This window comes from Cnephaeus nilssonii (genome assembly GCF_951640355.1).
Source record: "Cnephaeus nilssonii genome assembly, chromosome: 4".
NCBI lineage: Eukaryota > Metazoa > Chordata > Mammalia > Chiroptera > Vespertilionidae > Cnephaeus > Cnephaeus nilssonii.
In genome coordinates this window covers 7,123,687-7,136,746 of record NC_137075.1, presented here as the reverse complement: position 1 = coordinate 7,136,746, position 13,060 = coordinate 7,123,687, and the positions used below count along the sequence as shown (strand labels likewise).

The window sequence follows — 13,060 nt, the reverse complement described above, 5'->3', positions numbered from 1 at the left end:
AGTTTCAATTTAAAAACTCAAGGGACCCTTGCCAGGTGGCTCAGTTGGTTGGAGCATCATCCTATATAACCAAAAGATTGTAGTTTCAATTTCTGGTCAGGGCCTATACCTAGTTATAGGTTCGATCCCTGATCGGGGAACATATGGGAGGCATCGATGTTTCTTCCTCTCTCACATCTCTCTCTTCTTCTCTCTAAAATCAATAAACATATACTTGGATGAGGGGAAGGAAGGAAGGAAGGAAAAGAAGGGAGGGAGGGAACGGAGGAGGGAGGGAAGGAGAGAGGGAGGAAGGGAGAGATGGAGGGAGGAAGGGAGGGAGGGAGGGAGGGAGGGAGGGAGGGAGGGAGGGAGGGAGGAAGGGAGGGAAGGAATAAAGGAAGGAAGGAAGGAAGGAAGGAAGGAAGGAAGGAAGGAAGGAAGGAAGGAAGGGAGGGAGGGAGGGAGGGAGGGAGGGAGGGAGGGAGGGAGGGAGGGAGGGAGGGAGGAAGGAAGGAAGGAAGGAAGGAAGGAAGGAAGGAAGGAAGGAAGGAAGGAAGGAAGGAAGGGTCAAATGTTTATAAAAACTCCAAAAGCCTTATAGCCTAATAGGTCTATCCAACAGACAACCCTTCAACAATCTCATTAGATCATTTCCAGATTCTTCTCGGTAAGTCAAGATAAGTCTGCTTTGCAAAGAATTAAAAAAGAAAAATCAAAGTCAGGTATGTTCTCTAATTTATACTTTTCCCTAGGGGGGAAAAATGGAAGGTTTCAATTTTAAACAAAAACAAAAAATTACAATCAGTGAGTAAGAAAATGAAATCGATTGTTATAGAGAATAAGAAGTATGAGTAAAGCTGACATTTTGATCACTTTGTCTACCTGAGAAAAACAGCTTTATAAAGAAAATGTTTCTAAAAGATTAAAAATAGTGGTGGAGTAAATGGATGCTATACACACAAACCCAGGAGGAAACCGGAATTGCAACTAAAATACAAAATAATCTTCCTAAATAATCAACTTAAGACTAGTGATAGAGAACCCTAATAAACAAGGACGGAAAGTGGAGACCACATAGATACTGGTAGGAAGGGCAGAGGCACAGAAGGGCTGGGCAGGCCCCACAGACAGCAGCTGAAGTTCCAGAGAGATAGCTCAGCTATAGGGGGTGGCCACTGAGAACTCTGTGATCTAATCCCCAAGCTAGGCCCCCAGCAGAGAGCATCAGAACTGAGAAAGGTGCCCACATAACATCTGGCTGTGAAAAGCAGCAAGGTTGCTATCTGCCAGGGAAATGCAGGCACCCTCTTAACCATTCGTACACCATAAGCAAATGCAGATGCAAGTGTCAGACCTTTTTAATTAAATTCAAAATATCTCGGCAGTTAACTGGTTAAAGAGCCAACACACAAAATTTAGTGTGCAGCCACTCACCTTGTGCACCAGCAGAGAAGGACAGAGTGGTCTGGAGCTATGTGAGCAGAAGCCAGGGTTGAGGGCTGTGGGGTTAGATCTTGGAGAGCAGACACCCCAGTTTCCTATAGTAAATCATTCCCTCACCAGGCAGAGGTCATCTTTCTGGGGGAGACCTTTGCTATCAAGATGGGTTTTTGACTGGGGGGTGGGGGTAGACAGTTGACCCACCCTATTGGAAAACCCCAGGCCCCACCCTGTGGAGTTTCTGAGGGCCATTAAGAGGCTGAAAATAACAATTAGCTTCTGGCAGAAACAAGTGCCCCATGCTGTAGGAAAACCTCTCCCCCCACCTGTGGAGGATTGCCTGAGGCAACTCAAGACTGAATACACAGAGATCCAAGATGGCGGTGTAGATAAACATCTGGGCTGCTGCCATCCACAACAATTTCAAAACTACAACTAAAAGACAGAACGTCTATCACCCAGAACCACGGGAAAGCTGGCTGAGTGGAACCTCTACAACTAGACCGAAAGAGATGGGCGCAATCAGGGGACAAACGCTGAAAAACTGAGGTACAGGGGAGCACACGCGCGATACGAGCTGGTGGCAGAGACCAGCTGGAGGAGGGCATTGCTTTCTTCAATTTGAAGAGAGACAAGCCCCCAATCTCTCTGAAATCCAGTTTCTGGGGAGAGACTGGGCTGTCTGCCATTGGGTCGGAGTGAGGGTGGCTTACTAGCAGAGCTGCATGGAGGTAGAATTGTTGGCTGCGCCGGGGCGTGAGACGGCGGGGACGAGGTCAGAGGCAGCTCATTGCCAGTCATTGCTGTTTGCCACGCCCTAGCCTAGTGACGCCCTGAGACTCCGCCCCGCACAATCTACAAACACACCCAAGCTCCTAGCAGCAGCTTTTGCATACAAATGGCCTTCTCTATTGCAATTTTAACTAGTAAACCTGCAACCCGGTACAGACAGCTCCAAGGCCTCCAAGCTCCAAGCAGGGAGGAGAAGAAGGCAGTTCTCGCTGTAGCTCCTGCAAGGTGGCCTCAGACAGCAGCTGAACTGCACCCCATTGGAGATTCAGAAGCCAATGCACCTAGTGGTCAGTGTGAGGCACCAGATTTCAACTCCTCACATCCATAAGTGACACACTCGGGAGGCGGACTCAGTGAGCACCAAAGCCCCACTCAAACAAGCCCTGTACCACAAGCGTGTCTCCAGCGCAGCAGTGCTTCCATTATAGACACAGCAGGTCCTCACAGCCAATTCGCCTGGAGGTCAATTCCTCCCAGTGTACCAACAGCAATCAAGGCTTTTAACTACACCAAGACTTTCCACTCAGCCCACAAAGGGGTGTACCAAGAGCGACCACCTAGGGTGATTGGGGAAGCTGAGCTACCGGCCCCTATAGGTCACTGACCACACAAAGCCACTCCATCAACACAGGGAGGCAGCCAAAATGCGGAGACACCGAAGTATGTCACGAATAGAACAGATGGAGGAAAATAAACTAATGGACGACACAGTGTTCAGAACCACATTTATAAGGTTACTCAAGAATCTCCTAAAAACCGCTGAGAAACTTGAAGAGACCTTCAAAGACCTTAATGAGAATACCAAAGAAATGGAAAAGGACCAGTCAGAAATTATGCATACACTGTCTAAAATAAAGAATATACAGAAACTCAACTGTAGATCACCGTACCCCAAGAGTCAAACCAAAGATCTGGAATATGAGGAAGAAAAAAACACCCAACCAGAGAGGCGGAAAGAAAGAAGAATCCAAAAGTGTGAGGATAGCATAAGGAGCCTCTGGGACGGCTTTAAGCGTACCAACATCCGAATTTTTTGGGTGCCAGAAGAAGAGACAGAGCAAGATACTGAAAACCTATTTGAAGAAATAATGACAGAAAACTTCCCCCACCTGGTGAAAGAAATAGACTTACAAGTCCAGGAAGCGCACAGAACCCCAAACAAGAGGAATCCAAAGAGGACCACACCAAGACACATCATAATTAAAATGCCAAGGGCAAAAGACAAAGAGAGAATCTTACAAGCAGCAAGAGAAAAACAGTTAGTTACCTACAAGGGAGTACCCATACGACTGTCCGCTGATTTCTCAACAGAAACTATGCAGGCCAGATGGGAGTGGAAAGAAATATTCAAAGTGATGAACAGCAAGAACCTACAACCAAGATTACTCTACCCAGCAAAGCTATCATTCAGAATTGAAGGTCAGACGAAGAGCTTCACAGACAAGAAAAAGCTAAAGGAGTTCATCACCACCAAACCAGGATTACATGAAATGCTGAAGGGTATTCTTTAAGAAGAGAAAGAAGAAAAAAAAAGGTAAAGGTAAATATTATGAACAACAAAAAGACATCAAATACATACCTACCAACAAGTGAATCTAAAAATCAAGTGAATAAAAAATCTGAAGAACAGAATGGACTGGTGAATATAATAGAATCAGGGACATAGAAAGGGAGGGGACGGACAATTATCAGGGGGAAGGGAGCCTGAGGGGTGCAGGAAGAGATTGGACAAAAATCTTACACCTATGGATGAAGACAGTGGCGGGGGTAAGGGCATGGGGTGGGGTGGGGAATCAGGTGGAAGGGAGCTATGGGTGGGGGGGAAGAGGAACACCTGTAATAATCTGAACAATAAAGATTTATTTTATAAAAAAAAGACTGAATACAAACAGTCTACAGGCAGAGGTGGGTCTCTAGAGGCTTTGTATCTTCGTCTGATCTAATTAGTCAGAAACAGTGTTTGACATTGTCCTGCACTAAAGATTGGGAGGCAGGTAAGATCCACCTAATACACAGTCACAAACCGAAATAGGCAGCCAAAATGGGGAGACAAAAAACCTCCAACAAAATGAAAAAAGAATTCTCTAGGAGAAGAGCTAAATAAAATGGAGATAAGAAATTTATGAAGCATAGAGTTCAGAATTATGATGGTAGAGATGCTCAACAACATGAGAAAAGATATGAGAGCTATGAAGAATGACATGGCACTAATAGCGAACACATTGGAAGGAATACAGAGCAGATTAGGGGAAGCAAATAATCGAATTAGTGGATTAAAAGATAAGGTAGAAAAAAAATCACTCAATCAGACAAGGAAAAAGAGCAAACAATCAAAAAACAAGAGGACAGCTTAAGGGAGTTGTAGGACAAAATGAAACATAACAATATTCGCATAATAGCTGTGCCAGAAGGAGGAGAAAGTGAGCAAGGGCTAGAGAACTTGTTTGAAAAAATAATGGCAGAAAACTTCCCTAACCTGGTAAAGGAAAAAGTCGAACAAGTCCAGGAAGCATAGAGAGTTCCAAGCAAGATGAACCCAAACAGACCCACACCCAGACATTTCATAATTAAAATGAAAAAAATTAAGGACAAAGAGAGAATCATAAAGTCAGCAAGAGAAAAGCAATTTGTTAGCTACAAAGGAGCTCCCATAAGGCTGTCAGCCGATTTCTCAACAGAAACTACAGGACAGAAAGGAATGGAATGAAGTACTCAAAGTAATAAAAAGCGAGAATCCAAAAACAAGATTACCACATCCAGCAAAGCTATCATTCGAAATAGATGGTGAAATGAAGGGATTCCCATACAAAAAAAAAGAGAGAGAGAGACTAAAGGAGTTTATCACCTATAACCACCAAACCAGCACTACAAGAAATGCTAATGGGACTTCTGTAATGAGAAAAAATAGAAAGAAAAATGTAGGCATAGAGATCTAAAATGGCAATAAATAAGTATCTATCAACAATAACTTTAAATGTAAGTGAATTAAATGCTGCAATCAAAAGACATAATGTAGCTGACTGGATGCAAAAACATGAGCCAATTATATGCTGTCTACAAGAGACTCAGCTCACAACAAAAGACTCACACACTGCCCTAGCTGGTTTGGCTCAGTGGATAGTGTCGGCCTGCAGATTGAAGGGTCCCGGGTTCAATTCTAGTTAAGGGCACATGCCTGGGATGCATGCTCGATCCCTAGTGGGGGGCATTCAGAAGGCAGCCAGTCAAGTGATTCTTTCTCATCATTGATAGTTCTATCTCTCTCCCCCTCTCCCTTCTTCTCTGAAATCAATCCTATATAATAAAAGGCTAATATGCAAACTGACCAAACAGCGAACGACCAGTCCCTATGACACGCACTGACCACCAGGGGGCAGATGCTCAACGCAGAAGCTGCCCCCTGGTGGTCAGTGTGCTCCCACAGGGGGAGCGCCGCTCATCCAGAAGCCAGACTCAGGGCTGGTGAGTGCAGCGGCAGTGGTGGGAGCCTCTACGGCCTCTGCAGCAGTGCTAGGGATGTCTGACTGATGGCTTAGGCTCACTCCCCATGAGGGCTCCCGGACTGTGAGAGGGCGCAGGCTGGGCTGAGGGACCCCCCGAGTGCATGTATTTCATGCACCAGGCCTCTAGCTAAAAATAAAAATAAAAAAGATTCACACAGGATGAGAGTTAAGGGATGAGAAAAAATTTGCCATGCAAATGAAAACAAAAAAGAAGTTGGGGTAGCAATACTCATATCTGACCAAATAGATTTCAAAAAGAAGGCCATCACAAGAGACAATAAAGGTCTCTAAAAATACTAAATGCATAGATCCAACACGAGAATATAACTCTGGTAAACATAGATGCACCCAATATAGGAGCACCTGTATATATATAAAAAAAAAAATTCTAGAGGACTTGAAGGGAGAGATCAACAACAATACAGTTATTGTAGGGAACTTTAACACACTGCTGACCTCACTAGACAGATCTTCCAGACAAAAATTTAATAAGAAAACAGTGAATCTAAATGATACACTGCACCAGATGGATTTAACTAACATTTATAGAATATTTCGTGCCAAGCTGCATAATATACATTCTTGTCAAGTGTACATGGGTCATGCACAAAGATAGAACACATGTTAGGACACAAAACAAGTCTCTACAAGTTCAAGAAGATTGAAATCATATCAAGCATCTTCTCAGATCACAGTGGAATGAAATTAGAATCAACTACAGTAAAAACATTTAAACACGTGGAGGCTAAATAACATTATTAAACAATGAATGGGTTACCAATGAGATTAAGAAATAAAAAACTTCCTGGGAACAAATGAAAATGAACAAAATGAACACACAACAACCCAAAATCTCTAGGACACGGTTCTTAGCACTACAGGCATACCTCAAAAAACAAGTAAAATTAGTAATAAACTATTTACCCTACAACAATAAGAGAACAATAAGAAAAGCTCCGAGTAAGTAGAAGAAAGGGATTACTGGAGATTAGAGCAGAAATAAATGACATAGAAACTTAAAAAAACAAAAAACAAAAAAAAATCAATGAAACCAAGATCTGGTTCTTTTAAAAGATAAAAAAGATTGGTGAACCATTAGCCAGATTCATCAAGAAACAAAGAGAGAGGACCCAAGTAAATAAAATCAGAAAAGAAAACTGTGAAATAACCACTGCCACAACAGAAATACAAAGGATTGAAAGAAAATACTATTAATAACTATATGCCAACAAGGTAGACAATGTAGATGAAATGGACAAATTCCTAGAAAAATATAATCTCCCAAAACTGAATCAACAAAGGATCAAATTGAAGCACTAATCAAAAAACTTTTGGCAAACAAAAGCCCAGGTTGGGAAGGCTTCACAGGGGAGTTTTACCAAACATTTAAAGAAGAACACCTATACTTCTCAAACTATTCCAAAACATCCAAGAGGAAGGAATACTTACAAACTTTTTTTATAAGGCCAGCATTATCCTAATTCCAAAACCAGATAAAGACACTACAAAGGAAGAGGATTACAGGCCACTATCCCTAATAAACAAAGATGCTAAAATCCTCAATAAAATATTAGCAAGTTGGATCCAACAATATATTTAAAAGATCATACACCAAAGCAAAGTGGGATTTATTCCAGGGATACAAGGCTAGTACAATATTCACAAATCAATATATGTGATACATCACATAAACAAATTGGAAAACAAAAATCACAAGATCATATCAAAAGATGCAAAAAAAGCATTCGACAAAATTCAATGGCCATTTTTGATAAAAACTCTCAGCAAAGTGGGAACAGAGGGAGCATTATCTCGACATGATAAAGGTTATATATGACAAATCTACAGCAAACATCATATTCAATGGGCAAAAACAACCACCATTTCCCTTAAGAAAAGGAACAAGCCAGGGATGTCTGCTTTCACTACTCTTATTCAACATAATAATGGAAGTCCTAGCCAAAGAGATCAGACAAGAAGAAGAAATAAAAGGCATCCAAATTGGAAAGGAGGAAATAAAACTCTCATTATTCTCAGATGACATGATATTGTACATGGAAAACCCTAAAGACTCCCAACAGAAAAACTACTAGAGTTAATAAAAGAATTTGGAAATGTAGCAGGATACAAAAATCAACACCCAAATATTGATCACTTCTCCCCCCACCCCCCATGGCTTTTTTTATACACCAATAATGAATTCTCAGAAAGAGAAACTAAACAAACAATCCCATTTATCACTGCCAACAAAAAAATGAAGATACTTAGGAATAAACTTAACCAAAGAGTCAAAAGACTTGTACTCGAAAAACTACAGGACATTGAAAAAAGAGATGGAGGAAGATATAAACAAGTGGAAGAATATACCATGTTCATGGATTAGTAGAATCAACATCATTAAAATGTCCATACTACCCAAGGCAATCTACAGATCTAAAGCAATCCCTATTAAATAGCATATTTTACAGATCTAGAACAAATACTCCAAAAATTTATATGGAACCAAAAAAGATCCCGAATATCCACAGCAATCTTGAAAAATAAGAAAAAAGTTGGAAGAATCACAATACCAGATATCAAATTATACCACCATAATCAAAACAGAATGGTAGTGGCACAAGAACAGGCATATACACTGAGTGGCCAGATTATTATGATTCTGAACGCATAATGATCTGGCCACTCAGTGTATATCCTATATAATAAAAGGCTAATATGCAAATTGTCCCCTCAACCAGGAGTTCGACCAGCAGGCAGGCCGGCCAACCGCCCATGTCCCCTCTCCCTGGCCAGGCTGGCCAGACCCCACCCATGCACGAATTCATGCACCGGGCCTCTAATACCCTATCTAATAAAAGGGTAATATGCAAATTGACCGACACTCCAACACACAATATGGCCGCCCTCATGTGATCAAAGATGGCCACCACAAGATGGCCAGCAGGGGAGGGCAGTTGTGGGTGATCAGGCCAGCAGGGGAGCGCAGTTGTGGGTGATCAGGCCTGCAGGGGAGGGCAGTTGTGGGAGATCAGGCCAGCAGGGGAGAGCAGTTAGGGGTGACCGGGCCGGCAGAGGGGGGCAGTTGAGAGCAACCAGGCCTGCAGGGGAGGGCAGCTGGGGGGGACCAGGCCCGCAGGGGAGGGCAATTGGGGGCGACCAGGCCTTCAGGGGAGAGCAATTAGGGGCAATCTGGCCAGCAGGGGAGCAGTTAGGCATCAATCAGGCTGGCAGGGGAGTGGTTAGGGGGTGATCAGGCAGGCAGGCAGGCGAGCGGTTGTGAGCCAGCAGTCCTGGATTGTGAGAGGGATCCCAGATTGGAGAGGGTGCAGGCTGGGCTGAGGGACACATAGACCACCCGCCCCCCGTGCATGAATTTCGTGCACCGGGCCTCTAGTGTGTGTGTGTGTGTGTGTGTGTGTGTGTGTGTGTGTGTGTGTACACACACACACACACACACACACACACACACACACACAGAGTGGCCAGATTATTATGCGTTCAGAGATCATAATAATCTGGCCACTCAGTGTATATCTATGGAACAGAACAGAGAAGACAGAAATCAACCCAAGCCATTACATTCAACTAATATTTTAAAAGGAGGCAAGAACATACAATGGACTCAAGACAGTCTATTAAATGGTGTTGGGAAAATTGGACAGATATGTGCAAAAAAAAACACACAAAAACTAGACAACCAACTTACACCATACACAAGAATAAACTCAAAATGGATAAAAGACTTAAATTCTAAGTCGGGAAACCATAAAAATCCTAGAAGAAACTATAGGCAGCAAAATATCAGACATCTCTCATAGCAATATGTTTATGGATACATCTACTAGGGCAAAGGAAACTAAGGAGAAAACAAACAAATGGGACTACATCAAACTAAAAAGCTTCTGCACAGCAAAAGAAACCATCAATAGAATGAAAAGGGAGCCCACTGTATGGGAAAACATATTTGGCAATGATACATCTGATGAAAGATTAATATCCAAAATATATAAGGAACTCATGCAACATTTTAAAAAATATATTTTTATTTATTTCAGAGAGGAAGGGAGAGGGAGAGAGAGGTAGAAACATCAATGATGAGAACCATTGATCGGCTGCCTCCTGTACTCCCCCTACTGGGGATGTGCCCCTGACCAGAATCAATCCCAGGACCCCTCAGTCCACAGACCCACGCTCTACCCACTGGGCCAAACCAGCTAGGGCAGAAACTCATACAACCTAACAAAAGGAAGCAATCCAATTAAAAAATGGGCAAAGGACCTAAACAGACACTTCTCCAAAGTGGACTTACAGATGGCCAAGAGACATGAAAAAATGCTCAAAGTCACTGAACATCAGAGAGATGCAAATTAAAACAGCAATGGGGTATCACCTCACACCTGTCAGAATGGCTACCATCAACAAAATAACAAATGACAAGTGCTAGAGAGGATGTGGAGAAAAGAGAACCCTATTATATTGCTGGTGGGAATGCAGACTGGTGCCGCCACTGTGGAAAACAGCATGGAGTTTCCTCAAAAAATAAAAAATGCAACTGTGTTTTGACCCAGCGATCCCACTTCTAGGAATGTATCCTAAGGATCCCGAAATACCAATTCAAAAGAATATGTTCACCCCTATGTTCACAGCAGCATTATTTACAACTTGAGGCCTGGTACACAAAATTCATGCATGGGTAGGGTCCCTAGGCCTGGCCAGCGATCAGGGCTGATCAGGGCCTTCCTCCCCCCCCTCTCCCCCCCCCCACCCCGCTGCCGGCCGGGGCCTTCCTTCATTCCGCACCACCCCCTGGTGGTCAGCACACATCATAGCAAGCAGTCAAACTCCCGAGAGGATTATTTGCATACTAGCCTTTTATTATATAGGATAGCCAAAATCTGGAAACAGCCCAAGTGCACATCAGTAGATGAGTATATAAAAAAGCTATGGTGCCCAGCCAGCATGGCTGGGTGGTTGAGCATCGACCTATGAACCAGGAGGTCACGGTTCAATTCTCAGTCAGGGCACATGCCTGGGTTTTGGGCTCGATCCCAGTAGGGGGCATTCAGGAGGCAGCTGGTCAATGATTCTCTCTCATCATTGATGTTTCTATCTTTCTCCCCGCATCTCTGAAATTATTTTATATATATATATATATATATATATATATATATATATATATATATATTTTTTTTTTTTTTTTAAAGCTGTGGTATGCCCTGGCCGATGAGGCTCAGTTGGTTAGAGCATCATCCCATACACCAAAAAGTGGCGAGTAAGATTCCTAGGCAGGGCACATACCCAGGTGGCAGGTTTGATCCTCAATCAGGGTACATATAGGTGATGTCTGATGGATATTTCTTTCTTTCTCTCTCTCTCTCCTTCCCTCCCTTCCTCCCTCTAAGATCAATATAAATACATATACATACATACATACATACATACATAAATAAATAGTTGTGGTACATTTACACAAACGAATACTACACCACCATAAAAAAAAGGAAATCTTTCTTACCTTTTGTAACAACATAGATGGACCTGGAGAGTATTACGCTAAGTAAAATAAGCCAGTCAGAGAAAGACAAATACCATATGATCTCAATAATATGTGGAATTAAATGAACAAAGTAGAAGCAGAGACATGGATACATGGGATAGTCTGACAGCTGTCAGAGGGGACAGGGGAGGTGGGTACTGGATGAAAGAAGGTGAAGGGATTAGCCAAAAAGCATATGTGCATAACCTATAGACACAGACAACAGTGATAAGAGTCATAGGGAAGAGGGGTGAGGATTGTGGAGGAAGGCAAAGGGAGGGAAAATGGGGTATCTGTAACAGTGTCAATAAAAATAAAGTTAAAAAATAAAAATATCTTTAAAAACCCTTCAATTATAAATGCAAGCAATACTGTTGAAACTGTCATAGAGCTTAAAACAATACTTACCTATACAAGCAGTCCATATAGTCTGCACCCTTGCTATATTCCTCCCAATACCTATGATACATAACAAGTACTTGCTCTTCAGATTCCAGAACTCTCTAGACAAAGAAGAAAAATTTTTCACTTGGAAAGCACTAATCATTTTCATTTGTAAGCTATAAAATTTGTCAAAAGTTAGTATTTTAAAATAACAGACATAATTTAAGCATTATAAATTACATTTATAAATTCCATTCTAAGAAACAACTAGAAAAACATGTGAGTCTTAGATATGAAAGTGAAGCATCATACTGTAGAGTAATTGTTTCATTCTCTAAGATAAAAGGACAAGATGTAATGATTTGATATTTTCTTTGGACTAGAATATATTAACCATTTGCACTCGGATGTCAAGTGTGACTCGACACGGTTAGCATCGGTAGCAGCTCTTTTTATACTCTCTGAATGTATCAATAATTTGAAATATAAAAAAAATCCAAATAAATAAGTTTGTATGAAAAGAAACTCGTTTTTTATTCTACTGCCGCGCTTTGTAAAATCTGGGGTATTTAAAAAATTAAATCCCGAGTAGAATAAAGGAATCGAGAAAAAAGCAAGCGAGTACAAAGGGTTAAGTTCATATAGAATACAATTCTATTATCATGCTTCTATGTGATTCCTCAAATCCATAACATGTGATCAACCTGCTAGTATGTAAGTAAATCAGACTGATATATCATTACTTCAAATTATTCACAACTTTATGAAAATTGACACTTTTTCCACATTCCCCAAGCAAGTTTTTTTATTTTATTTACTTAAGAGAAAATGCTATTTTTTGAAAAAATGAAAATCAAACTTAAATCTGAGGTCCAATATTTTAAAGTTATCTTTTTAATAAAAAATAGAAGTCTACACAAAGCAAAAATATACAGTATAGTAATTATTAAATCAAATTACATGTGTATTAGTATGTACCAAAAGAGATTTATTTTAATAAACATATATGGAAACTATTAACAATGATTAATTCTGGAGGTATGTTATGGTGATGTTTACTTTCTTCTTTATTGCTTATCTGTATATCCTAAATTATTTGTAATGGTAATGTAATAATTTAGTAATTTAAAAAGTTCCCTCCCCGAATCAAATCAAATTTTCTTCTCAGCCCTAGCTGGTTTGGCTTAGTGGATAGAGCGTCAGCCTGTGGACTGAAGGGTCCCTGGTTCAATTCCAGTCAGGGGCACATGCCCGGGTTCCAGGCTCGATCCCCCCGGTGGGGGACGTGCAGGAGGCAGCCTATCAATGATTCTCTCATCATTGATGTTTCCATCTCTCTCCCTCCCCTTCCTCTCTGAAATCAATAAAAATATATTTTAAAAAATTTTTTTCTTCTCAGAGGTGAAACTGATTTTGTTGGCTA

At 41.4% G+C, this 13,060-nt stretch overlaps 1 protein-coding gene across 2 annotated transcripts in view; it reads right to left on the bottom strand.

Annotated features, from left to right (window-relative positions):
* Positions 1-13,060, bottom strand: part of CUL2 (cullin 2) — a 150,722-nt gene that overhangs the window by 86,704 nt on the left and 50,958 nt on the right. For both annotated transcript variants that reach the window (XM_079769123.1, XM_079769122.1), the window contains exon 4: positions 11,662-11,756. In XM_079769123.1, the coding sequence (XP_079625249.1) occupies positions 11,662-11,756 (95 nt within the window). The remainder of the gene's footprint in view (positions 1-11,661; positions 11,757-13,060) is intronic.